Source organism: Lagopus muta, chromosome 7 (genome assembly GCF_023343835.1).
Source record: "Lagopus muta isolate bLagMut1 chromosome 7, bLagMut1 primary, whole genome shotgun sequence".
NCBI lineage: Eukaryota > Metazoa > Chordata > Aves > Galliformes > Phasianidae > Lagopus > Lagopus muta.
In genome coordinates, this window is record NC_064439.1 from 44,644,927 (window position 1) to 44,670,534 (window position 25,608).

General features: G+C 41.7%; 1 protein-coding gene across 27 annotated transcripts in view; it reads left to right on the plus strand.

Moving 5' to 3' along the window:
* ARPP21 (cAMP regulated phosphoprotein 21) overlaps window positions 1-25,608 on the plus strand; it is a 185,969-nt gene that overhangs the window by 111,796 nt on the left and 48,565 nt on the right. For 13 of the 27 annotated variants that reach the window (XM_048952081.1, XM_048952083.1, XM_048952082.1 and 10 more), the window contains 7 exons: window positions 1,418-1,526; window positions 3,248-3,349; window positions 9,102-9,139; window positions 10,885-10,944; window positions 13,482-13,714; window positions 19,945-20,175; window positions 25,000-25,169. In XM_048952081.1, the coding sequence (XP_048808038.1) occupies window positions 1,418-1,526; window positions 3,248-3,349; window positions 9,102-9,139; window positions 10,885-10,944; window positions 13,482-13,714; window positions 19,945-20,175; window positions 25,000-25,169 (943 nt within the window). The remainder of the gene's footprint in view (window positions 1-1,417; window positions 1,527-3,247; window positions 3,350-9,101; window positions 9,140-10,884; window positions 10,945-13,481; window positions 13,715-19,944; window positions 20,176-24,999; window positions 25,170-25,608) is intronic. The other 14 variants (XM_048952089.1, XM_048952093.1, XM_048952104.1 and 11 more) reach the window with 8 other exon arrangements.

Consider the following 25,608-nt stretch of genomic DNA (forward strand, 5'->3'; position numbering starts at 1 on the left):
TCCAGCTGATGGGCAGAATGTTGTAACACTCAAAGTCTGTGAAAATCTGGCCATCTTGTTTTGTTGCTTTGTCATCAAAATGCAAATTGTGCCCAGAAGTGGGAATTTGTGGAACTGATACAGAAAGTGAGGCAGGAGAGCTGCTGTATCTTAACTCTAAATTTTCAACAGTTCATTATAAATGTTTCCTGCGCACCTGATGGTGAATTGCAGTGGACTGTAATTGTGGCATGAATATGTGCTGTCTTTTGATTAGAAATACGCTGCTAATTAGTTAAATACAAATCTGAGTGATACAACAACAAAATGGTGGCTGATCTCACCCAAGATTTAATTTTCCACTCTGGAATAAAGCAAAGCTGAGACCTTCATTTCAGAGTTTGCAGAGAGCTTTCATACGTTACTTATGAAGTCACTGAATTCTCTCAGCTCCACCTTTGACTTCTTCTGTCGGTGGCAGTTTTGTGCCTGGTTTGTGGAGGTCTGTTCAGTAGGCACAAGCATCTCCTCAGGGTGCCACTGCTGGAAGCAGTCTGTGCTCCTTCAGCTTTTCAAAACCAGCTTGTGATTTATCAGTGGTTGATAGCATATGAATTCCAGCTCTTCGTGTCTCCAGACCGTCGGTCACCCTGCTGAAATCAGTGGGACACAACATGTTATTATGGGTTGGGGTCCAGGAGTTGGCACATCCTGGAGTTGTTGTCAGCTACAAGGGATGGCAGTGGCCAGCTCAGTAACACTAGATGTTTCTTGCTGTTTGCTTTTTGTACAAGGTGTGAATGTGGGGAACGTGGAACAGCTCCTCTTGGCTTGGGAACCTAAAAATGGGAAGCTTCTAATTTGTACAGTTTGGCTCTTAAAAAATAAATGTCTGGATGGGTTCAGTGAACTAATTGATACTCTGTGACTCTTGTGGAATGTTTTCCTCACTTAACGGTGATGAGATAATTACTTGTTTAGCAAAATACCATCAGTCCCTCCGGTTATGGTTTTATTTGTTAGGAATAAGAAGCTCTTGCTTTTGCTCTTAAGATTTCAATCAGTTTTGCATTACTTGCAAAGGTGGTTCTGTGCCACAAAGCTGCCGCGTTGCTGGAGATCCCTGCTACTGAAGGAGCCAAATTAACATGCAGCATGTTAATTTGTTTTCCTGTCCTTCGGTCGCAGAGAGGAGAGAGAAATATTTCGGTGAATTCTCGCTCCTCACTACATAACAACAACAAAAGCTGTTTATGGCAATAACAGTTAGCAGCAGGGCTGGCCCCAGGCTGCTATAGGACGCATCTCACGATGAGTACCAATGTTGACTGGTTTTGCACTGAATGCCTCTGTGAAAACAAAGAGCACTGAGAAAATAAAGATCGAACTAAAGCCGAAAGAAAGATTTTTTTATTGCTATGTTTTACTTTGCTGGCAGACCAGAGCAAAGGTTTTCTGAACATTTAAAAGATGAAAAAGGTGAAGAATCCCAGAAGCGATTTATCTTGAAGCGAGATAACTCTAGTATTGATAAAGAAGACAATCAGGTTGGTTCTCGGCTCGAGAGTGGCTGAAATTTTGTTCTGTTCTTTTCTTTTGTTTTGGAGGCGGGCTGACTGATGTTATTGTTGTTCTTTTGTTGTTGCTCTCCTCTCCCCCCCTGCTGCTCCTTGCCCCGCAGCAGCTCCGAGCCCTGCGCGGCCGCTTGCGCCGTGGCAGCGTGTGGGTCTGCATGGGCGGTTTGCTTGGCAGGACGTGCTGCATGCCCACGGGGGGAACGCCGAGGCTCGGGCTGCGTGGGAAGGCCGTGCTGGTCGCATTTCTCCATGTGTCGCCTAACGATGGCAGCTGTTCCGCTCCCTACAGCTTGCTCCTTCAGTTGTACCCATCCATTCGGAGCTGGATTTCAGTACGGACCGATGATAAACTGGTGTAGCCCAAAAAGGAGAAAACAAACAAACAAACAAACAAAAAAGCCCCAAACAAACATGCAATGGTGAGGCCAGGTTGATTTTTAAACTATCCTAAAATAAGTTTTGACCAAAAATGAATCAGTCCCATCTATTAGCTCCCTCCCCCCCGCCCCTGCCCTCACCGTGTGTTACTGTCTGTGTGACTGACCTGCTTGTTGTGCATGCTCCGCAGCACCAGAGTCCCCGTGTTGCTCATCCCATAACGCGGCATTGCTGGAGGTGAGCGATGTGTAGGGAGCACCAGGGGAGCACGTGGCTTTGTGCTGCCTTTACTCAGTGTTGTGCTGTTCCGGTCTCGTGCAAGCTGTGTATGTGGAACATATTAATAACAACAACAACAACAACAAAAAAAAAAAGCAAAAAAGGTTCCGATACAAATTGCTATTTTGAGAAAGTTCTCCCAGGTAAGAAGACTGTGTGTGTTTTCTTTGCTCAGGTTGTGTTTGTTGGAGGTACCTGCTCTAGTGAGTCTCTCATTGCCACTCTCCTTCATGTTTTCAGTAGAGGACTGATTTTTCCTTTCTTTTTTGTTTCCCTTGTCTCCACATCGTATCTGGCAGCCTTGCAGTTAGGCTGCATCTCAGTTGGCTTAAATGTCAACTCTCAGCCATTTTCAGGGTGCGGTGAACATGGGGTTCAGCTGAAGGAACACAGCATGACCAATCATAGAGTGCTGAGTGGATGGAGGAGAGCAGTGCCCGTAATGTAACCACAAACGAAGAGCTTCTTGCTTGGGACTCTCCTCTCTTCCCTCCCTCCCCAGGCCACAGCCACTTGCTGCACTCTGGTTTATTGCTAGGCAAAAAGGGCAACGCTTTTCCCAGTGAAAATGAAATTAGGGGGTTCCTTATGTCATGGAAATGGTTAAAATTCTTGTACAAAGCGCTTGGGACTTCTCCTTAGTAAGTGAGCTTTTGGTGGGCTTCTTTTAGAGCTCACAACGTAGGTCTTACTGCCTGGTTTCCCTCCTTTCTTCCTTGATCTCATAGGTGCTGCCTGCCCTCCCATCTCGTGGCCGCTAGGATAGCTGAGAGATGGTCAGATGCAAAGGCTTGGGGTGACAACAGGTGGATTTAGGGCTGTGGGTTGCAGGCATCAGGCAGGAGGCCTCCTCTCAGCCCTGGGCTCCATGGGCAGCATCTGCCTGGGAGCCCTCGGGTGCCCTAGGAATGAAAGCTATCATTTTCATGGTTCGTTTGTTTGAGTGAACATTGATTATTCTCAGCTGACAGTTTCTTAACGGCAGTTTTTAACAGCTCAACTTATATAACCCTCCTGGTTTTTTTTCTGCTCAGCAAAACAGAATTCTTCCATTTAGAGATGACAGACGAAGTAAATCAATTGAAGAGAGAGAAGAGGAGTATCAGAGAGTGAGGGAGAGAATATTTGCACAAGATGTGAGTAGTTGTTTTCCTTGCCTCTTTAGTGCCATACCTTTCCCGGTAGCCAGCCAGCACTGCCCCTGCAATGTGAATGCTGGATTTGCACCATGAGCTGGAGGTGGCAGGGAAAGGCTCTGAGAGAAGCTTCAGGTGCTGAGGTTGCTTTCTGGAGGAGGAGGAGACACTGAGAGTTGCAGGGATATGGGCAGAAGAAAGAGGAAGCCCAGCATGTTGTCTGAGAAGTGCTTATCCTGTTCCTTTGAATGTTCATGTTTGTGTGGTCGAGGTTTTCTTCTTCTTTCTCTTTTTCCAACCAAAGAGCAGCGATTTAAATGGACACTCTCAATGATCTCAAATAGCCGAATTATTTCATATACCTCAAGCCAAATCACTCTTTTTTTCAAGTAGCATTCAGCAGAGCCACCTGATGGTTATGTGCTTTGGACCACTGCTGTACAACTGAGACACTGAGGACAAAGAAAAGTCAGTGGGTAAATGTGGAGCTGCACAGGTTTTCTGAAAAGGCTGGTTATTTCTGCCATCAGAAGGAGTCCTGCTGGTGACTGTAGCATGAATAGAATAAAATGAAATAGGTCTTGCAAAAAAAAAAAGAAAAAAAAAAAAAAAAAACAATTTGCTGTCCTACTGTAATGAAGGGATCCTAAAAGAAGAGAGGGAAAATAAAGGAAGTGGGGGTAGTTACCATTTTGTTTTATCTCACATCTCTGTGGGAGCTCTGCCACTTAGAGGAAGATGGGAACAAAACCAATTAAAACGTACTGAATCATATTTGGCAGTGTCCTTTTAAATTAAAACTGTTCCTGTGTTGCAGGACTTACGCTGTTGTCTAAGATAACCTTTTGTTTTGCTCTGGTTTTGGAGTTCCACACATCCAAGTTACTTTTTGTTTTAGGAGAGTATGTTCTATGGTGTTAAGGTGTGTGTTGTCTCATTTGTGATGAGTAAGTTTTGCTCGTTAATAAGTAGCTTGCCACATCTGAATGTTTTTAGCCTGGCTTTTTCCTTCTAGACTAGAGAAAGTTGCAGAAAAACAGAAGCCCTTCAGTTTATGTTATGCTTTCAGCACGTGGCTCTGATGTGCATACTGTCACGGTATGTACAGTAGAGTCAGTCAGTCATTCATGAGCCTCTTTTTGCAACCTGTCTTCTGTATGAAAGATTCTGTCTCTGGTGTATTACAAAGGAACTTGTGCAAAACCAAAAAATCTTTGGGTTTTGAAGCAGACTGCAAAATGAGGCAAAAGGTTGTTAAAAAAGCAGCAGCTAGAAATGCCAGGCTGGGAAGCAGATGGCTGGAGAGGTGTGCTGGAACTTGCTCCCCAATGTGCTGGTGTTCTTAGTTTTAGACTGTTGAGCTTTGAGGGCAAGTGGTGAGCTTTGAGTTGCTCACAGTTGGAGGATGTTGTGGTCTGTTGGGTTAGCCAGGTCCAAGCAACGGTCTGGTTGTGGCAGGCATCCTATATGGATGTAGAGTGAGCATGTTTCCAGATAGCAATGTAGATCTCTCCCTCTCTCTCTCATATCCACTCATTTGGTCTCTCTCTCTGCTGTTGTAGGTGCTAGTGAGCCAGCAATACGCCATGTTGCACTGAATTTCAGCAAGTTGTACTGATATTAACAGGAATTTGTTTCTTAGCTGAGCTTTTTTGAGTGGAGCACTCCTCATAGTGAGGCACTGTGAGGTTGTGGTGGTGGACAGTGTTACGTTCTGGTTCATCTTAGGAAGGAGAAGTGTGGTTTCCTGTCATAGGTAACCACTTGCTGCATGTAGGACTTTTTAGTTTAAAGACCTCTGCAATCATTTGTAAATCCATTTTCCCCAAGTTTCTGAGGTAGGTACCTAAGCACGTAAGCCTTGTCATCTTGCAAATTACAGATGTAGAAAGACAGAGAAGAATTAATCGTGGTATGAAGAATTAATCATGTGGTATTTTTATTACCTGTATGCTATTTACACTCCTGTAGTCAAGCCTTTATCCATGCCTTGCTTGTGAACCTTAGAAAATGGTTTACGGATATTTCATTCTAATTAGAGCATGCATGAAGAGGACTTGCATGAGAAGTCTCCATAGGGCAGCAGTGAAGGTGCAGCCGTTCCTTGTTGCACCTAGCATCACTCAAAATATGCCTCAAGAATCCCAAACTCTGTGGAAGGTAGATCAACCCAACTATCAGAATTCAGAGCAAAATTTAGGAGAAAAAGGGAATCTGGGGACAGAGGCAGAGAGTCCCGTGCATGTGTCAAGTACCGTGAAAAATACCTTAACCTGCTCCCCCCATGTTGAGCAACAGAAAGCTTCCTTGCACTTCCTTTGATTTTTGCAGCACTCCAGTGCACCAGATATCTTCATTTCCAAGTTTAAAATAAATACGTTCATGAATAATGCTATCATTATGATAGTCCTCATGATGATTAGTCTGATATTAGTCAGTCTAAATTATACTCCCTGTCAGATTTTCCATCTGCTGTGTTGGCTATCATAAATTTTGATAAGGAAAGCTGGAGGTTCTAATGACTCCTGTCATGTAGAGTCATAGCAGGTGGCAGGGACTGAGAGAAGCATGTTAATGACGTAACTTAATAAAAGGGTGGGTAAAGAGTGAGTGTATTTGATCAGTTCACTGCAATAGGAACTGCTAAGCAAGTACCTCCTAAACTTGTAGGTTGCTGTAGCACTGAGCCAGCACTGCATGAGCTCTGTTACGCTCAAGGTTATTTTTCAGTTGTAAGGCCTGCAACCTTTCTATCATAAACTCATTTTTATTGTAAACCCAGCTTTACAACAGCTTGTCATTTTTATGACCAAGTGCACATAGGACCTGGAGTATTCAGGTCTTAAAAAGTGCACATAGGACCTGGAGTATTCAGGTCTTAAAAAGAAGTTTCTCATCTAGGCTGCTTCAGTTGCTTTTGTTGCATTGAAGAGTAATTCCCTGAGGAAAACAATAATTACTACAATCTTAAAGAAAAGAAAGGTGTATGTTACTCTTTCAGTACACATCAATATGAATTATAGATTTAACTCAGAATCCTGAATGTATATGTAAATGGCGCAGTAAGTTTGGCTTTTAAGCATGCAGAAAATTGATTCTAGAGACAAGCAATTAAATTACTTAGGGGAAATTTCATTTTTTGAGGTTAATGCAATGTATAACCTCATGAGCCAGAATCACGTAAGAACCATTCACTGTTCATCAACGTATTCTCTAGTAATTATTGTGTATTCACTGAAAAATGTAGATGCTTTATTAGTTACACAAATGCTGGAATTGTCCGTGTTGCACAGGGTACTTAATAAAGGAAATACATCACAGTTTTTATTTTTGGCTGTTAATTGTTACGGCTGTTTTTGACTAAGCAATATATTTTGAAGGGCCAGATCCTTTAGGTAAAATAATGATTCCTCTGATTAAGAAAGCGTGGAGGATCTTCACTGCTCCCTGATTCAGGAGTCACTGAAGGAATGTTTGAACAGCTGGCTTTATCCTTGTCTTATCTTGTAAAAAGAGTGGGAAGAAAAGGTTTTAAAATGGACAAAACCAGGAAGTGCCTTCTGTTGGCTAGCATAAACCCACAGGTATCAAGACTGCAGTATGGCTGTACAGAGCCCCCCTTTTTTGCTGCAGATCAAGCAATTAGCATTAGTTGTAAGCCTGAGATGTATCAAATCTCATTAACTCACATGCAGATGATTGCCTGATGATATCCACCGCAGGATATTGCTGCATGTTAATTGTTATCTATGCAGGCTAATGTAATTGAAAACAAGAACAGCAACCCCCAGTATACCTTGTGCTTGACAGAGCTGAAGCACGTCTTCCAGTTGAGACTTAAAAAGGTTCTGGGAAATTATGGAATGAAAGACTAGTTTCATAAGTGACTGTTAGTCATAAAGAGAACCTTAATGGAAATCTTGCATGCAGAAGTCCCTGAGGAGGTGAATTTGTAGGTGATCTTGCATAACCTTTTTTCCTTCAGTAGATTTGTTGTCAGTGTCTTTGTTTGGTGTAAAAGAGCCAAGAGTTTTAGAAACCTTTGTTTTCACAACATCTGTGTATGTACTTAAGGCTCAACTGAAAGTACGAGGAAAACTGAAAGTACTAGGAAAGCTTATTGATGCTGTAGATCAGGAAGGTGAGTCATGGCCTTCTAGTAGCTGAACTGCTATCCAGAGCTGCTTAGCCATCAGATTTTTTAACAGTAAGAGTAACATCATGAAAAAAGTGCCTGTCTTTTCAGCCTATGCCCATATTGAGAAATAAAGAAAAGATGCCGCCTCGTGGTGGAGGTGGTACAAACCTACAGGGGGATTTCAGTAGACTTCAAAGTTGTTAGTCTGTGCTCAAGCCCACGCAGCCCCCAACTGTTGATGAAAGCTTGTGAATGAGGAACATAAAATGGGAGCAGATGAAGTGTTGTAGCTGTGCAGAGGATCCCAGTGGAATAGTTCACATCTCTTCTTAGCCTGGGATGGAGCCCTAGGTCTGCTGCAGCCAATCCCTGGCGATGGAAACCTTGGCCCTGAAATGCCTAGGTTTTGTGCTAGTGAGATGTGCTTGCCACCAGTGCAGCCCAGATCCCTGTGCATTCAATTCCTCTGGATTTCCTCACATTCAGCTGGGGCGCAGGCTGGAAGCCTGCCTGAGAAGCATTCACCAGGCAGGTGCCTGCTCCATACAGCATCCCTGGATCAGGTGCTGGGTGGGTAAATGGCAGTGCTGAAGAGAAACTGCACTGTGTCCTCAGGGCTGAGTTCATACATCTCCTGTACAAGTAGAAAGTGACACCAGTAATGATGGTGTGCCATTATTCTTTGAGCTGAGTCCCATTGTTGTGGAGGGGATGGGCATGAGCTGTGGTGTCCTCAACCCCTTGCTTTCCTTTTGTTTAAATTCTTTATGAGTACTGACTGTCCTTTCTTCTGTACCTCATGGAGATATAATCCAATGGCAGCTGCGAGGCACTTTGTGTAGCGAACATGAAATGGGAGGGAAATGGAAAAAATCCAAGTGGGAGAATTATTCATGGGAAATTGAGCACAGCTTCATTTCTCTGCATAAAAAAATTAAGTAATGCCTGAAGAATTACACACTTGCCAATAGGATTTATTTCTTCCGAGCCCTTCACCTTTCTCGGGGTCTAAGTCATCTAAGTCCTCCAGCAGAGAAGCATTTTTGCAATAGATTTTATTATTGATGTTATTACTATTAATATTACCCTCATTTTATATCTCGATGTGGGTATGGCTGTTTCCTCTCCATGCAAAATCACTTAGTATCTCTAAGTGCTGTAGTCTCTTCTCTCCCTTTGAAGAACTTTGTTGACTTTGCATGCTCTCCTCCTGTTTGTCTTCCCTACCTGCAGCTCTGTGCTATTCTGCAATCTTATTTCTGGGTGGTAGGGCAGACTTGTGGAAACTCGCTTTATGTAGGCAAAATGTTTTTCCCTTTGAATCACCAGCATTTTGCACATTCCACCTTCTTCTGATCTCAGGGCTGAGAAGTTTCAGTTTGTTTCCAAACTGAGACCCCTTGTTGGCAATGTGTTGTAATGCATGGAATTTATTTTACTGGCCTGACCTCATTCTTGACCTTTTTTCCCTTCTTGTCTTCTGCAAATGCAAATGATGCATGAATTGAAATCCCCTTATGCCTGACCAGGGGAGATAATTCTAAAAACAAGGAAGGAATTGGAACAGCAGAGCATATCTAGAACGTCTGATACAATGCCTTTTTTATTTTTCAGTCAGTTTGCTCCCAGGAAAACCTTTTTGTGGAAAACAGGTAAAAAAAATACAGCTTTTTTTTTTTTTTTTTTTTTTTTTTTTTTTTTTTTTTTTTAATTTCTCTAGCTGTTTCTCTCTTACTATTTGGTGTATCCATAGCTGTTAATGCCAAAAGCACTGAACAGATTCATAATCCATAACAACTGTGGTGTTTTTCTGCTTTGGGGAGGGAGGGACGGCTGGGGAGGAAGGGGTTGCCTTGCAATGCTGTGTTTGAACAAATAAGTGAGGTATTAGTGATGCTTTCCCCATACTCTGCATTTCACTTTCAAAAGGTGGTTGCAGGGTGGTGGTGTAGGAGAAAGCCCATCTAATGTTTCATTTCAAGTGACTAATCTCTCTCTGGAGTGCCCTCAGAATTTAACTTACCGATCTTTCAGAAGCACTCGAGCAGCAGCTGGATGATGGTATTTACGAAACAAGGTGTTTGTGTTTCTGGTGCTTAACCCAGTTTTCATGGCAGCACTGAGCCGCTTGTTGCTGCTGAGGGCTCAGGAGTCCCCCAGGTCCTGCCTGCTGTGGTCCTGCATTGTAATAATGCAATGATGGTACCTGAGCCAACTGTTACTGCATTACTGTGTGATGGTTCTTCAGGTTCCTTATAATAAATCCACTTCAAGCAGAGGGAAGAAGAAACTGTGTGTTAATTCTGACGGTATATGATATACAAAGCTCTGTAGCAGCCATAAATAAGCATGGAAGATCTTAGGAACTGTGTGCCATTATGGCAGATAAGGATTTCAATCAAAATGCTGGGCATTTCATCGGTGAGTGCTGGAGCTGCGCACTTCTAAAACTGTTCATTGTTGGCTTCGAGAAGATCATCTTTCACAGTATTTCTATCTCTGTACATCCTTACTTTTGTCATTTATGAGTAAGGCTGTTCCCATGGTAAATGACTCCTCAGTAGCGGTACAAAACAGCCTTTCTGGTGGATGGTCCTGAAGGGAGAAGGAGGTATATACCTCAGGATGTCCCACTGCCACCTAACCACCTTGTGTTCTGAGAGCCCAGTACATTACCTCAGCTGCTGCTTCTGTATCACAAGATACGTTTTGTCAGAATAAATAAAAATTCTAACAGAGGAACCCTGAAAAGCCAAAAGAAGATACTCCCATAAACCTGCTTTTTTATCCCTGGGAATGGGAGAATAAGTGTGAGGATGCACACTCAGGTGAAGATCAGAGCACTGCTTTTTCTTGCTGCATGCCATACAGCCATCGGCCAGGTGAAACACTTAAACTCATACTGAGCTCTGTGCACGTGAGCAATCTTGAGGATTTGCTGTGTTGGAAGTTTCACACATGTTTAAGTGCTTTGCCTTTTTTCGTCTACCTGGAAAGCTGAACCTGAGCGTTTATCTGTGCTGCAGAGATTTCCAAGGGACATAGCAAGTACTTAAAATTACACTTGCACTATTTTGCTGGCTTGCATTTTTATGTTCTATTAGGTGACATTCTAATGAATTTTCTTTTAGATGTAGAAGTATGGTTCCTTGGCTTCTGAGAATTACCTTGCTTGGTAACAGGAAATATTAAATGGCCTTCAGCCTCCCTGGCTGACATTGCTTATGTTTGGTTGATTGCCAAGTTGTGGGAATGGGATTTGGGGGCCAATTTTAGCCTTGCTTTTTTAACTGTTAAGCGGGCAAGATGGAAAATATTGCTAGAAACTACATGTAATTTTAAAGATAGATTTGTATTACTGTGTGTGTTACCGTAATCTTTCTTTTCATTTTTTCAGTAGGCTCTTGGAAGACAGTAGCATATGCAATGATACCCATAAGAAAAGACAGCTGTTTAGGTTTGTATGGCTTACTTTATTTAATATTTGTTTCCCAGTAACTCTCAGTTGTGATTCTGCCTGTGTCCTTGCCATTGCCTGGGTATGGGTATGACATTTTTCTGTCCAGAAGGGAGCACTGAAGTTCTTATCTTGCTTATCCCATGCTCTCTGAATGAGGAGATCAGGGCAGGACACCTTCCTTTGGCTTTACTGATCATCAGCTCCGGAACCACATCTAGAATTTCAGCTGTTTGGGCTCCCAGAATTTGGGGATTATTGTAATGCTGGGAGTCCATTTAGCTGTAGTTCAGGCGTTTTTCACAGACTAGTGCCCAGCCTGACATTTTTTCCATTCTTTGTTTTATTTAAAGCTGAAATAAAAATGTAATGAGGTGAAACCTGTTTCTTTATCTTAAAGCATCAGTGCTTGGGAAAAGTTTTCTCCATTGCCTTTCTGTTCCAAAACCTTTTTCCATCTGCCCAGTGACTATTCAGTCATAATCTGTATCCCAAGGAACATCCCATGACACAAAGAATCAATCCATATTTTCATGGAGAGCACCTGGGCAGTGGAAGACCCAACCTGATCCAACTGAGGAACTTAGGCTCTCATCCCATGCCAGGAGCACCAACAGATTTAAATCAATCAAAGTTTGGCATGCCAGGCTGCTTATAAAGCCAATCAGCTGCCACAAACTTTAAGCAGAGCAGGCAGAAGTAATGAATTCTTTCAGAAGCATATCCTTCATCTAGTAGAGCATGGGTATGGCCAGATTTGCTGTTTGCATTTGTAGCAGTGATAGTTTGTCACTGCAAGCTCGTATCACCTATGTTAACATGATTTTTACTATGAGGTGAGAGGACACAGGATTATTTGATGTGTATATCTGTTTGCCAATTGTGCATGTCTGCACAGCAGCCACAGGAGATGACAAGTCCACGGGTGGAGGAGAAGAGCTGGAGCTGGCAGAAAAACTTCTCCATGCTTTGGGCTAGCCCTGGTGAACTGATGGTCTTGGATTGGGCATACAGGAGTGAGGAAGCATCAGAAATATCCACGCAGAGGCTCTTAATAAATGATACCTATTCAGGTTTGGGGAGCAAGTAGGAATTTCATGTAACATGCAACTACAGAGGACGGGGATGCATAAGCATTCGTTTTCTCTCCCTTTCTTTCACTAGAATATAAAAATAAGAGAATTACTGATGTTTAAGCACAGGAATGCAAAAGCATCTGTAAATAATAAACTTTTTTTCCTTTCCAATTAAATCTTAAAGACAATTTATTTTTTTTAATTTTTAAATCTTTTTTTCCCCCCTTTTTTTTTTTTTTTTTTTTTTTTTTTTTTTTTTTTTTTTTTTTAATGTTGTTGCTTCTGTGCTGTTTCTCTTCGTGTTTTCCCTCTGTCTGGGTCTAGCAAAAGTCAACAGGTAAATGCTGCCGATCACATGGGTGTGCGGCTCTGATTGCAGGCAAGGAATGCACCAGCCTGATCCTGTCCTTGGCACCCTGCTCCTTCTCGTCCTGAGTGGCACAGCTTGGCACGTTCTCCAGTGAGAGAGCAGGAGCCACACTCACAGGGAGAAAGGGAGTGGAAAGGCAATAGATCCACTCTCATCCTTTTGATTTGTAGAAAGTGCTTTGATGGAGACGACTGCAGAATAAGACAGAGTTTTGGGAAATGTCTTCTGAAAGCCTTCCAAAAGTCAGTGTTGCAAGCCTCACTTGGGTCATAGCGCACGAAGCCGTAGTAGGGCATGCTGGTTCTGTCATTTTAGCAATGCAGTGTAAGCTGTTCATCATAAATAAGGCAAATTTTCCACTGTTTTTTGCTCTCTGCTCCCAGTTTGCTGTGTTGTCATTCATGGTACTCAGGATGCTCCGCAGCTATTCAAGGACAGGCAGCCTCTACCCAGAGCTTTTTGCAACTTAAAGCTGGGACACAGGCAGAGGGGGAACATGATGATGTTATTAGTGTATATAGAGAGGAGAAAACCAAACTTGATGGGGTCTCTAAATGGAGCATCAGCGTTGAAAAGTTTGGGCTCATGGTGGGAAGACACCTTCATGGAAGAGGGTTGAGTGACGTTCAGAGCAGATGAGTAGCAATGAGGTAGAACAGAAATAAAGAGGGTAGTTGTGAAGACAAAGGTAGAGGGCAAGTGGTGTTAGCGAGGAAAGCCTTACAGTTGATGGACGGCAAAGGGAGAGATATCAAGGAATTGCTTGAGGTGGTAGGTGGGTGAACAGGCAGTGGATATGCTACGTCACCCAGTGTGATATTGCTTCATCAGTCCTGTCTAGTGAAAAGCTCCTGGGATGTATGGGAAAGGGGAGCACTGGTAAGTGCTGTGCATGTAAAGAAGAGTTGCAGCAATGTTGATTTGCTCAAGGTGGATGAGTATTGGGGTCAAATTCCCCCTTCTAGGCATGCTTTTGTAAATGCAGAGTACTTCCTTTTTCTTTAGTTGGCTCACTGAGGGTACCCAAAGATAGGCTCTGCCCTGACAGTCTTTTTGTTTGTGTATGAATCTTTGTTTTCTGATGTCCGCAGGGGGAACAGAGATAGCACAGGGAAGGCATCTGGCAGTCGGCAGAGCAGCACGGAGAATGAATTGAAATGGACAGACCACCAGAGGCCATGGAGCAGCACAGACTCGGACAGTTCAAATCGAAATTTGAAGCCAGCCATAACAAAGACAGCAAGTTTTGGTGGCATAACCGTCCTGACAAGAGGAGATAGCTCATCAAGTAATAGAAGTACCGGCAAACTGTCTAAAACAGGTAGCTAGTACTGTATTGGGTTCGCAGTACTCTTTGCTGCACAGTGATAAACGTACATGGCAGGTGTGTTTGCCCATCTGTGTATGCTAGTGGCTGGCTACTGGCTGTTCAGTTTATAGGAATCGACAATTCCTGGTCCTTGAGATCTGCAAACCTTAGATGTGAAGTCGGCTTTCTTGGAATAGAGTATTTGCAATTTCCTATTTGGACACTCCCTCTAATCGTAGCCTCAAAAGGTAGTAGCTTTTGTAACAAAATAAATGAATGGCACAGATTGCACCTTTTTATTAATCTTACTCTTTTTGAATCCTGAAGAATTGTGTCATATAGCTGATGAGAATTCTAAGAACGTTTTGTCGTCACTGCTAAAATACAGACTGCCTGCACTCTGGAGTCCTGCCTCTCCATCTGTTGGCAGATGAGCCAGTGTGCTGTGGTAGAAGCCATCAGAAGCTCTGGATTCACAGAGGTCCTGCAGCCTCTCCGTTTTCTTGTTTGATTCCAATTAAATGAAATCATCATTTAAGGGTACTATGAACCTGGTGGGAATTCTGCATTTATTTGCATTAACTTCATGGGTTCATTAACATGTGAGTGAGTCACAGGGCATGGACCTAAGTAATTTCCAGCCATGCCATTAAGCTACTCTATTGTATTTTTGTGTAAAAGTGCATAATAAATAATTAGCCCATCAGATGATCCCATTGGTTTGGTTCACTTGGTAAATATAGTACAGGACAAGTGGTAATCAATACTTAGCACTTAGTGGTTTTTCAGCTTGAGAGTGCTTTATGGATGGTACTTAATTTTAATTCTGCTTATCAGACCCTTGTTAGCCAGTTTTCATTCCTGTTCCCAAAATGGCATGGTAGCCTTTGCTCTGCTTCAGGATGCTCAGGAATGGTGTTTTCGGAGTGAACTGAGGAAACCTTTGACTTTGTAACTGTGTTCTAAACGTCACCAATTTGAACACAGTCACAGTTTTTTTCAGAGAAGGAAGGGTACCCAGTGGTCAGAAGGGCGCTCTCTCCAACCCTGCTGCTCCTAAAGAAGCTGAGAGCATTCACAATATCCCGCATCTTTCTTTTTCTGCTTTTCTTTTACCTTTCTTTTTACCTTTCCTTTTACCTTGAGCAAACAATGGCTTTGAATCCTAAGATTCTCCTGTAGTTCTACTCTGCTTCTCCATATGTGCAATCTTACGGAATTAAGGCCTTATTTAGTCTTTGATAAATATTAGTACAATATAGTTGGGTTTTTGTTGTTGTTTTTTTTTTTCTTCAATTCTTTATTGTTCCTGAATACAAGCATGTTCTATGTTCCATAGAATCGTAGAGTGGCCTGGGTTGAAAAGGACCACAATGACTGTCTAGTTTCAAACCCCTGCTATGTGCAGGGTCACCAACCACCAGACCAGGCTGCCCAGAGCCACATCCAGCCTGGCCTTGAATGCCTGCAGGGATGTGGGGCATCCACCCCTGGATGCATTCAAGGCCAGGCTGGATGTGTCTCTGGGTAGCAGTGCATGTAGCACAACCAGTGTGTACTCTGCAACGTGGTATGCAGAGGTGCAGAGCCTTCACGACAGTGTCAGGGAAATCCAGTTTGGCGGGTTGAGACATCTAATTGCAAAACATTAATGCTTTTAAGTAGCCATTTTGGTGTTAAAGTCAAGCATATTAAAGGGTGCACTTAGGAAGATATATTAAAATAGAAATCTCCAAAGCATATGAATAATGGTAAGTGCATCTGTACTCCTTAGGCACCAAACCCCAAATTGCTTTCAAATGAGAGCTCTTACAATACATTTTTAAAACATCATTGATATTAAAATTCCATGTTCTTTGTAGAGCAATTACATGTTGTAAGTGCTCTGACTTTTTTTTTTAACGCAGAGGTTTTCATTGTGGAAGCAAGTTGATGCATAGAAAGAGTGAAAATAAGTTAAATAAAAGGAAGAATGGAGAGAGAAAAGAGCAAGGCTGGATGTCAAAACGAAGTCACACCTTCAAAGCTGGGACACAAAGTGAATTTGTCAGTCAGCCTGAGGAAAGCCAGAGGAAATAATATCTGAGTCCCTATTTCTGTCCTCTCTGAAATGTCAGTGACTGGTGTTAAAACAGAGCAGAATAACTGTTAAAAAACGATAGGGAAATATGTCTTGATGAAGTGTTCGTTCTTCATATATATAATATAGCCCTCAGAGCTTTTTTTGTCTTAAACACAGTAAATACTGAATCAGTCTAAAGGCAGCAGTAGGTCAAAATGTTTTCCACTGGTTAAACGATGAAAAATGTTTTCCACTATTTTAAATGTGAAAATTATGCTACGCATCTGATGGTCATCCTGAAGAACTGTCAGATACTTTTCTTGGGCATTCAGATAATAAGACTTCAAGGATTTTCACCGATGGCCCACAGCTGCCTTTTGGAATATATATTGCAATGCTGTATTAGCAGTGTAGTCTTTCTGGATAATTCTAAATGTTTTCACCAAAATTAAATGTTCTGCCCTTAGCCTTCACTTCTGATAAATCAGTAATCGATGTTGCAACATCGCATCCACCGCTTAGAGAAACTGAAGCACTGAAAGAAGTTTGCCTCCCCTTAGGCAATGACAGATCAGAGAACGTGCTGTTCTCTGCAGTGGAGTCTAGCAGTATCTATTAGTCTTACACTCTAATTGCATTCAGCTGCATGGCAATAAGAGTTTAGCAGAGGAATTATGATACTTAATTCTTGCAGATTTCACAAAAGGAACTGTTTGAAATCCATTATGTGGTTATCATACTGTTTGAGTATTACTTTCATGCACCTGTTGATTACTTAGAAGGCACTGTTCCCCTTAAAAAATACAGAACCTAAATACAGTACTTAAAATACAGAACCTAAATACAGTACTTGAAATAAAGTTTTCTAATTCGTTATGTTGCAGCTTAGTAGACACAGGGATGTATTATTTAGGTTGTAATCGAGCGCCGAAATTAGGACTTAATACTGTAACAAACTGCAGTCAGATTACAATAGGACAGCTGAGGGACAGCCTACAAAATCTTAGTTTAGATTTCCACTGACAGAGCTGTCTTTTCAGGGTTGACTAAATGTGTGTAGTTGTGAGTGTCCCTATGGCTGTCAAAGATGGATCTGTGCAATCTGTAACCACCCACATCAAGAGAAAGTCTAGCTCATAAACATCACCTTATTTTCGCTGTCACATTACAGTAGTTTTTAATGTACTTCATTAGGAGTGTCTAGGAAGACAAGATGTGTTCCAAAGAAATGTCCTCTGTGCCTGTGTATGTGGCTTTATATTTATTTTAGTAACTGTTGAAAGGCTTATAAGGTCTCAGTGCTGCATCTTTAGCTTCTCTTAATGCATTTTCCATAGTGTGGAATGCACATCTGTTGGAGCGTGTTTCTTTCTCTCCCATTTATGAAAAGATGGCTGTGGGGATATCAGCTGTGTTGATACAGATCTGTAGGAATCATTAACTTCCTTGGAGTGGCTGCAAGTAATCGGAGATACGATCTAATCTCTCCTGTTAGGTGTTCACTGCTACTTCTGTCACACAAAGGCTATTATACTGCAGGCACTTCAATACGTTAACATTTTATATATATATATATATAAGATATTCTGTGAATTATAATATTGGGTCTGGATTTTGCAACTGGATTTCTGCTTCTTTATTATTTCCTTTGATCAAACATCAGCTTGATGGGTTTTACAAGTCCAAGAGTAATAGCAGGAATGCTGACGTGTGGGTAATAAATTTTAAGCCAACTGCTTCCAGTCGTAAACTTCCCACCAGCTGACTGTGCTGAGTGATCAATCTTATTTTTAGAAGTGAGGCTTGTAGAAAAGTATTGTGTTCACATGAGTGCATGCCATTCTCATGAAAGACAACAAGGATTATAACATGCAAATATTACAAGCGACTTAGGAAAGCAGCAGACAAATAGGGAACCTGCATTAGCAGGGGGTTGGACTTGGTGATTGCCAGAGGTCCCTTCCAGCCCCTGTGATCCTGTGATTTTGTGGTTCCCAAATGTAGTATGGTCCTGCTTATACAGAAGACCTGCTGGAGCAAGTAGTGGGTAGCACTTGAGCCCGTTTGATAACAAAGGGAAAATTTACCATAGACTCACAAGGTGAGTTGAGCAGAGAGGGTCAAATCCATCAGATATTGAATATTAACCCAAAGAAAATGGAGCAAAATGTGTTGCATTGCTCGCTAGTGCTCAGAATATTGGGAAACTAATGGTACCTCCACACACTCCCCCTGAAAAATTAAGCTATTAAGGTTTTGTGGTGATTTTTGTCTCATTCTCTTTCACTGCTCTTTGAACCGCTGTATTTCTCAGAACACTTTAACATATATTAACGAGAAATGATGAGAATGTGAAGGTTTCTATTATGTCAGCTGTGGAGCAGCAAGGAAATTATTGATAAATCTAGAAGTAGCCAGTATTACATACTGAAAAAAGACGTTGGGTTGCATAATGGGGGCAAAAATCTCATTTAGTCAGAGATCCTTTCAGAAGACTTTATGAAGGCATCTCTTAATGGGAGTCTGAATAAAGTCAGATTCTCTTTTTTTTGGTCATTTGTTACAGTACTGAATTCATTCTGTGGTGATTTCTTATTCCAAATTTAGAAACCGTGAAAACGGCTAATCAGAGCTACAGAGACAAGATTAATTGGTGTTAATTTCCAAGCATTAGTGTTGGGATTTATTTGGTTTAATGTATCTACACTTAAACTGATAAGAAGTTGTAATGAGGGGAAAATTTAAAACAGATTATCGTGGACAGGATAAATTGTGGCAAAAGTGGTTAGGTAATAATTTCTGGAATATTTTGGAAAATATTAAGAAAATAGCTAAAATGGTTTTGCACCTTGTTGGCATTCTTTCAAAATCACCAGCTTGATCTACTGACACAGGAATGCAGGTCTGTGATCTTTTAAGGAACACAATTCTTAGCTCTCGTCTCAGCCAACACGTGGTGGTAGCTTCAGAGATCGTTCTCCTGCTTCTGCCTTCCATTTGATGAGTACATCTGAATTTATTACAGTCCTTTGGCTTTTAACATTCAGATGTTGGTAAAGATCAGTCTGTGATTCGGACATGAAAACAGCTGAAAAGGAGGGAAAAATAACGAATGTCATAGCTGAAATCTTCTTTTATGCTAATGGTGCTTCTTCAGAATAGCACTAAACGGGGAGAGAAGAGTTTGAACTTAGGTTTGATAGTATTTATAGGCTTAGAAATAATAACAGGCTGGGGGGCGAGCTATGGAATCTTGTCTGGAATCTCCAAGTAGCTTTCTAACCCATTGAATTCCATGGGTGGCAGAATAGAGGAGAAAGTAAAGTGAGAACTCAAATAAGCAGTATGAAATGCACATAGAATGGCCAGAGAAGAGCAAAAAAGGACCTGCAGAAGGAAAATAGAACTCCCATATCTGCATTTACATTTGACAGGAAGATGCCAAGAATCACTTGGAGTTTGCTGAGGATGATCTCCAAGAAAATCTCTGCAGTTGTAGAAATGTAGAGATACTAAATGATCAAATAAATAGAACTGTCCCTGCAGAGATAATCTGTATTTTCCAGCCTCAGTATGCACAGAGAGATATAAATAACAAGTACATTAAGACAACATTGGAGTGTATTTGCAGAAATGTGAAAAAAAAGTCCTCTGCAATCGCTACAACTTTCTTGATTAAATGTTGGAGAAGCAGATTAAGGGTCCTGCCAATGGCAAGTAGTGCACAGCTCATATAAGAGAACTATTTCTGTTGTAGCTGCCTAGCTACCATATGGAGATGGGGTTTGGAGAAGGAAAGTTTGCATCAGCTTTTACACAACAATCCATGGCAATCTGGAAAGACACTGTGTTTGTTAGATAACAGGTTGCTTGTGTGATGTCTTAGAAGGAAACCAATACACAAGTAGAATCTCTGAAGTTTGAAGATTACATATGGTTTTTAAAAGAATGAAGCTCCCCTCCTCCCAGTCACAGGTGTGTGTTGGTACATTTGGTTTAGCTGGTTGAATTTGAAACTTCTGAATTGTAGAAATTAATCTGAATACTGAGCTCGATGGGGAGGGAAAAAAAACCCGACTCTTGCCAGCTGGGCATGCACTACTGCTTATGTTTGTCCCTGTAGATGAGACATGTCTGGTGGGAGCCTGGGTTTCTCATAACTGCGGTTCCATCTCTCTTTTAGGCTCAGAGTCTTCCAGCAGTGCTGGCTCCTCAGGATCCCTGTCACGAATACATCAGCCTCTCCAAAGTGCACCTCTTGTCCCCGGGTTGACTGCCAGCAATTCGGGCAGCGTGTCCTACCCTGAGAACGGGATGAGTGGCCAGGTGGCTCCCAGCAACACCAGCTATATCATTCTTCCACTTGAAGCTGCAGGGATACCTCCTGGCAGTATCCTGCTCAACCCACACACAGGTCAGTCCAGTGTGCTCCTGCCACGTGCATTTCAGTGTTATTCGTGTCACCTGGGAACTCAGCACAGTTCTTGTTTGTAGAGAGGTTCTGTGGTGGGAAGTAATGCAAAACATAGTGCTCATGCAGTCTTGGGCAGGGTATTCATCTTGTGAAATCCTGCCACTCCTTGGCTGTGAATCCTCTGAGTGTCCATAAACTTTAGTAGAAACTGATACTCTTCCATATCAAGCATGCTGAGGTATGGTGCAAGTACAGTGTGATGCTCAAAGTTCTAGAGGTTGTACTTAGTAATAGAAGAATTTCAAAGGGCATTTGAAATAGCACTGCTGAGTTAGTTTTCTTACCTGAGCTATGTGATTAGCAATTGTATGTAAACAGGGAGTTCTGTGAAAAAAGTTGTAATCTCAATTCTGTGTTGTTCTGGTACTTAGAACTGCAGTTTTAACTAGGCATTTTCTGTCATCCAAGCGTTTTAGAAGCCACTCAGCTTTAACTTGAGTGCTTGCTGAAAGTCTAAGGCAATTTGTTCCTCCCTTGGTCCAGATAAAGTCAAGAGAATGTTACGCTATTACTCCCCACAGTATTATACTGACAGCATTAAAAAGGTTCAGGGAGGTTGAGACTGTGATGCTTCTTCAGTGATTTGCACTGTTTCAGTGACCGTGACTAGCTGTGCTGTCATCCTTAGCTGAGTTATGCTGGGATTAAAATAACAAAGCATACAGTGCACTGAATTTTTCCATTAAACAGGGGGCTCAGAGTTGAACTCCAGAAGGTTTTTTTCCAAGTCCTCAATGGAGCATTCAAAAGCTTTTCATTTAGGGATTATTACTTACAACCAGTATTTTATATATATTACACCTCTGCCTTACAGTCTTTGGGTGCAAATGTGTAGAGCTGATCTGTGAGTCCACCACTAATAATGTTGAGTTAGAATGGAATCGAGAAAAAATGAAAGTTGCTGCATTTAAGAAAATCACTCCTGAAAAAACTGTCAAACCAAGCTTTACTTGGGCATATAGAGATAGAAATATGTGGAGATAATCAGTACCTATCAGCATATGTGTGATCAGGGAGAAGTTAAGTTCTAAGTGCTAAGTTCTTTCCAGACAGAGCTGACTTATTAACCTGTGCGTGTTACTTTTCTAAAGCTTTTAATGTTTGTGTAGTTGTTCCTAAGTTATGATATGCTTTATATGAGAGCCTAATTTCGGCATCATACATGGAGTTTTTAGACATTTCTTAGCAAGTCAAATTATGGGAGAGAACTGAGTGGAAGGTAGGTATTCTACAAAACCCATGTTTATGAACTTATTTCCATTGTGCTGGAAGCTGAGAGTACTATCTGCAACATCAGAGTTTCTAGGAGAGTACAGATGAAGGTATTTTGTGTGATTTCATACAAAACCCATCAGGCCTAGGCAGAAGTCCATCTATAATTCAAATGCTAGTGCTGAAACAAGTGGAAAGAATCACTGCTGCGCCAGTCAAACCAACGGCTCAGAGGTTGTACCCGTTCCTGGCTATAGCAAGGATAAAGGTTGCAGCTCACCACACTTGCAAGGTATCACAGGTGTTTAAGAGAAACATACCCTGCATCAGCTTTGGCAGTTCAGCAGTTTGCATCAGCAAGCTCATGTTTTTCCTTGCTACCTAGGGAGTCTGTGTCTGCTACAGGCATAATGCCTGTCAGTGCTGCCTGTAGATCAGAGTGCCTGGTCTTTTCTTTGGTGTGCCTCATTGTCTGCAGGGGCATGACCAAGTTCCATGTCTGTATGTTTAATATTCACAGTGTGAGTGGTTTTTATGTACGTGTAATTCTAATTTTTTTTCAGTCTGCATGTCTTATTTCTGTAGCTTATCTGTAAATAAATATATGCATACTAAAGGAAATGCAAGGAGCAGATTCTTACAAGGACTGAAATTACTGATTCAGATGTATAGCTTCACACTGCTACCTGTGCTGGAAGCCAGTCTGTACTGTAGCGTCTGCTGTGTTTTTAACATGCAGCAAAATACATGCTACAAATTTTCCACTCTTTGGACTCAAAATCTTTGCATCTTATTACAGTAACGCTACAAAAGAGGCTCCATAGGGAGGAGGCATAGAGATTGCTGGATGCTGTGCTCAGCTATCAAAGTGATGGATGCTGTCAGAAACATAGATGAAGAGAAGACAGTTTAAAGAAAAGGAAAAAGGAGCTTTGTTTCCTGTAATGAATAGATTCTTTTTCTGTGTAACATCATTCTTTAGTTCTTTATTCTCCTTTTAGAAAGTGGTTACTTCCTGTCTTCTCTCTTTGGATCCTAACACCATGCCCTTTAAGATCTTTGCTTCCTTTCACACTACATAGTCACTGACGGCAAGCCTCTAATGGCATCCACAGATGCTGTCAGCACCTCCCTGCTTTCATTACACTGCTCAGCTCCTTCTCAGGTGTTGGCAACTCACGCTTCTACATATTCACAGTTTCTTTCAACTTTTTCAGTTCAGCCGTCTCCTTCCCCAGATAGAGAAGCTTTGGGTAGGGACTGTTTATGCAGCTGTGTTCTTTTACTCTCCATTTCACCTGCCTCACCAGCTTTACCCTTTAAAGGATTCCTCTTGACATGTTCTCTGACTTAACCCCTTTCACCATTTAAGAGCATTTACATTTAATTCTTACTCCTTCAGATGGCATCAAAATCTTTGCCCTTCTCTTAAGGCCACAGTTCATCACTTACATATGTCTTCCATGTTGGCATCTGACCTCTCCTTTTCATTACCTACTTCAAAATTTCTTCTTAAAAGGTCTTCTTTATATCCTTATAGGCATTTCCAGACCTTTTCTCTTCTGGTCCTGTCCTGCTTCTCTTAGTCACTATAAATGAAGCCTTCTTTAAGGCTTCATTTCAGTGCTTGCCACATGCTTCAGGAGCCTCTTACCTTGCTCACCCAGTCCAGTTCCCAGTAGCCCACTTACTGCTTTTTGGATTCATTTTCTCTCTAAGCCTCTTCTATAGTGGTTTTCCCTTTGGACAGCAGTCTGTGGCGTTTCTGTTACACATGTTTATTCCTTGCAGCTTTGTGCTGTGTTGTTTGCCAGCAAATTCACAGTCGGTTCATAAGAAGGTCACATTTAACCAAACTTCCCCTGTCACTACCTCTATTTCTTTGGTGGGCCTTGAATCTTCCAAACCTATAAGGAGACACCAGCTGGATGTGATTAAGTGTTATATGCTGCACATTAGTAAAAATACTTCTGCAGCCCGAGACTCCCAAGTTAAGGAGGAAAAACAGCCACAAATGTTTCTCTCCGTGCCATTTTTCACCCAGGATCTTCAAAGCAACTATCAGGAAACCATCTAATGCACACAACTGACCCATGCCTCCCTTCCACTTTCTTTGATCTTTCCCTCATTTTCCCACTGTGAATATGACTTAATCCAGAAAATGCTCATACTTTGGTGAGGGAAGGCAAGGTTTCTTCATCTGGCTCTTCTCCTGTGGTTCTGATCACAGAGGAAGTAAGAGGAAGGAACAAAAAAGCACTGAGCAATGAATAGATGGAATAGGCAGAGGCATTGCCTGTACCAGGGGAGGCATAAAAAACACAAGCTCTTTATTTCTCTTACTCAGAGTAACCGCATTCCTCCAAATCTCCTATTTCATCTCGGATATTCCTACTTCACTTTCCTACATATTCATTGTCATCACTTTGTGCCTAGAATTTATTTTTTCTTAAGTAAACATATGTAATTAAATTGATTTATGAATTTCTGTTAGAATTGAACAGAACTGAGGTCAAGGAAAAATACTGCCTACAGAGGAAAACTTTTTTTTTTTTTTTTTTTTTTTTTTTTTGTAAGGCAGTGACTTGGGCAAGGATAGTTTTTTAATATTTTATTTTGTTATATCTGAAGCAAAAAGAGTTCAGCACCTGTTACGTACATACCGCCTACTGCCTTTAGCAAAAATTGGGCTAGAATTTTTTTCTTATATAAGAGATTTTCATAGATATATTAACTGTTTCCTCCCTGATGACCTCTGGGGCTGCATCCTGTAGTAGGGCACCACTCTCTGAAAAACAGCACTGTTACTACAGTGTGTAAATAAATTAGTAACAAAGGTTTTTTTCTTGTATGTTTGGGAAGTATGGTGTATCAAGAGTGGTTGCATACATTCTACAGTTGCATCCACGAGGGTGGATAGTGATAGGACAAGAGGAAATGGTTTTAAGCTAAGACAGGAGAGGTTGAGGTTGGATATTAGGAGGAAGTTTTTCACTCAGAGGGTGGTGAGACACTGGAACAGGTTGCCCAAGGAGGCTGTGGATGCCCCATCCCTGCAGGCATTCAAGGCCAGGCTGGATGTGGCTCTGGGCAGCCTGGTCTGCTGGTTGGCGACCTGCACATAGCAGGGAGTTGAAACCAGATGATCATTGTGGTCCTTTTCAACCCAGGTCATTCTTGGATTCTATGATTTAACCTCCACTGTACAGATGTCAAATGTACATGAATATCCTCTGCTTTCAGTGTTTGTTCCAGAGTTCAGTCTTAGTACTAATTGATTCATCACTGAATGATTTCCAGTAACCAAAGCACCTGAATCATCTTATAGTCATGGCAACCTTTTACTTACTCCTTGCGGGTACTGCCAAAACAAATATCAGTTATCTGCCTTGCCTGCAAAAAAATAGACAGCTGATAATGTAATGAGAAAAACAATCACTTTACTGTTGTAGCGGGTCAATTAGTGATCAGTTGGAGCAAGCTGATATGATTTCATACAGAAAACAGTCATTTTTTTAAAATGTTCAGCAAAGGAAGTGCGTTTTGTTCCAGGTCAACCCTTTGTAAATCCTGATGGGACACCGGCAATATACAATCCTCCCAGCAGCCAGCCGACAATGAGGAGCCAGATGGTGGGACAGTCTCAGCAACAGCCTTCATCCCAGCAGCCTCAGCAGGTTCAACAGCCTCAGCAGCAAATGGCAAGTCACCTTGTCACACAGGTAGGTGTGCTGGCCGCTGGACAAAGAAACAAAGCTCTCAGGGATATGGAGGATAACCAAAGGATTAGGGGAGGGAAGGCTGCAACTAGACAAAATGCTTTCTGTTCTTTTCTTTTGAAGAAAACCGTGTATTTCCAATGTGGATGAAACAGCTGGAGAAATAAAGTTCCCTTTCAAATTCCATCTAAAGGATGGTTTCATTTTGAAAAGGACTATTAAGCTAGTTGATGTATGTCTATATAGTCTTTAAATTTCTTTTGGAAAAACTGCCGTGCAAATAGAAGCTGAAGCATTCATTTTCAGACTGATGTAATCTGTAGTTCAGTACAAATTGCTGAAAGTGGAGGCGTGGGAGCACAGATCTATATTCACTCTTTACCAGCCACCCTTCCATAGCTTTGAAAGTAAAGGTGAATGTATATTAATGGTTTCTCCTTCC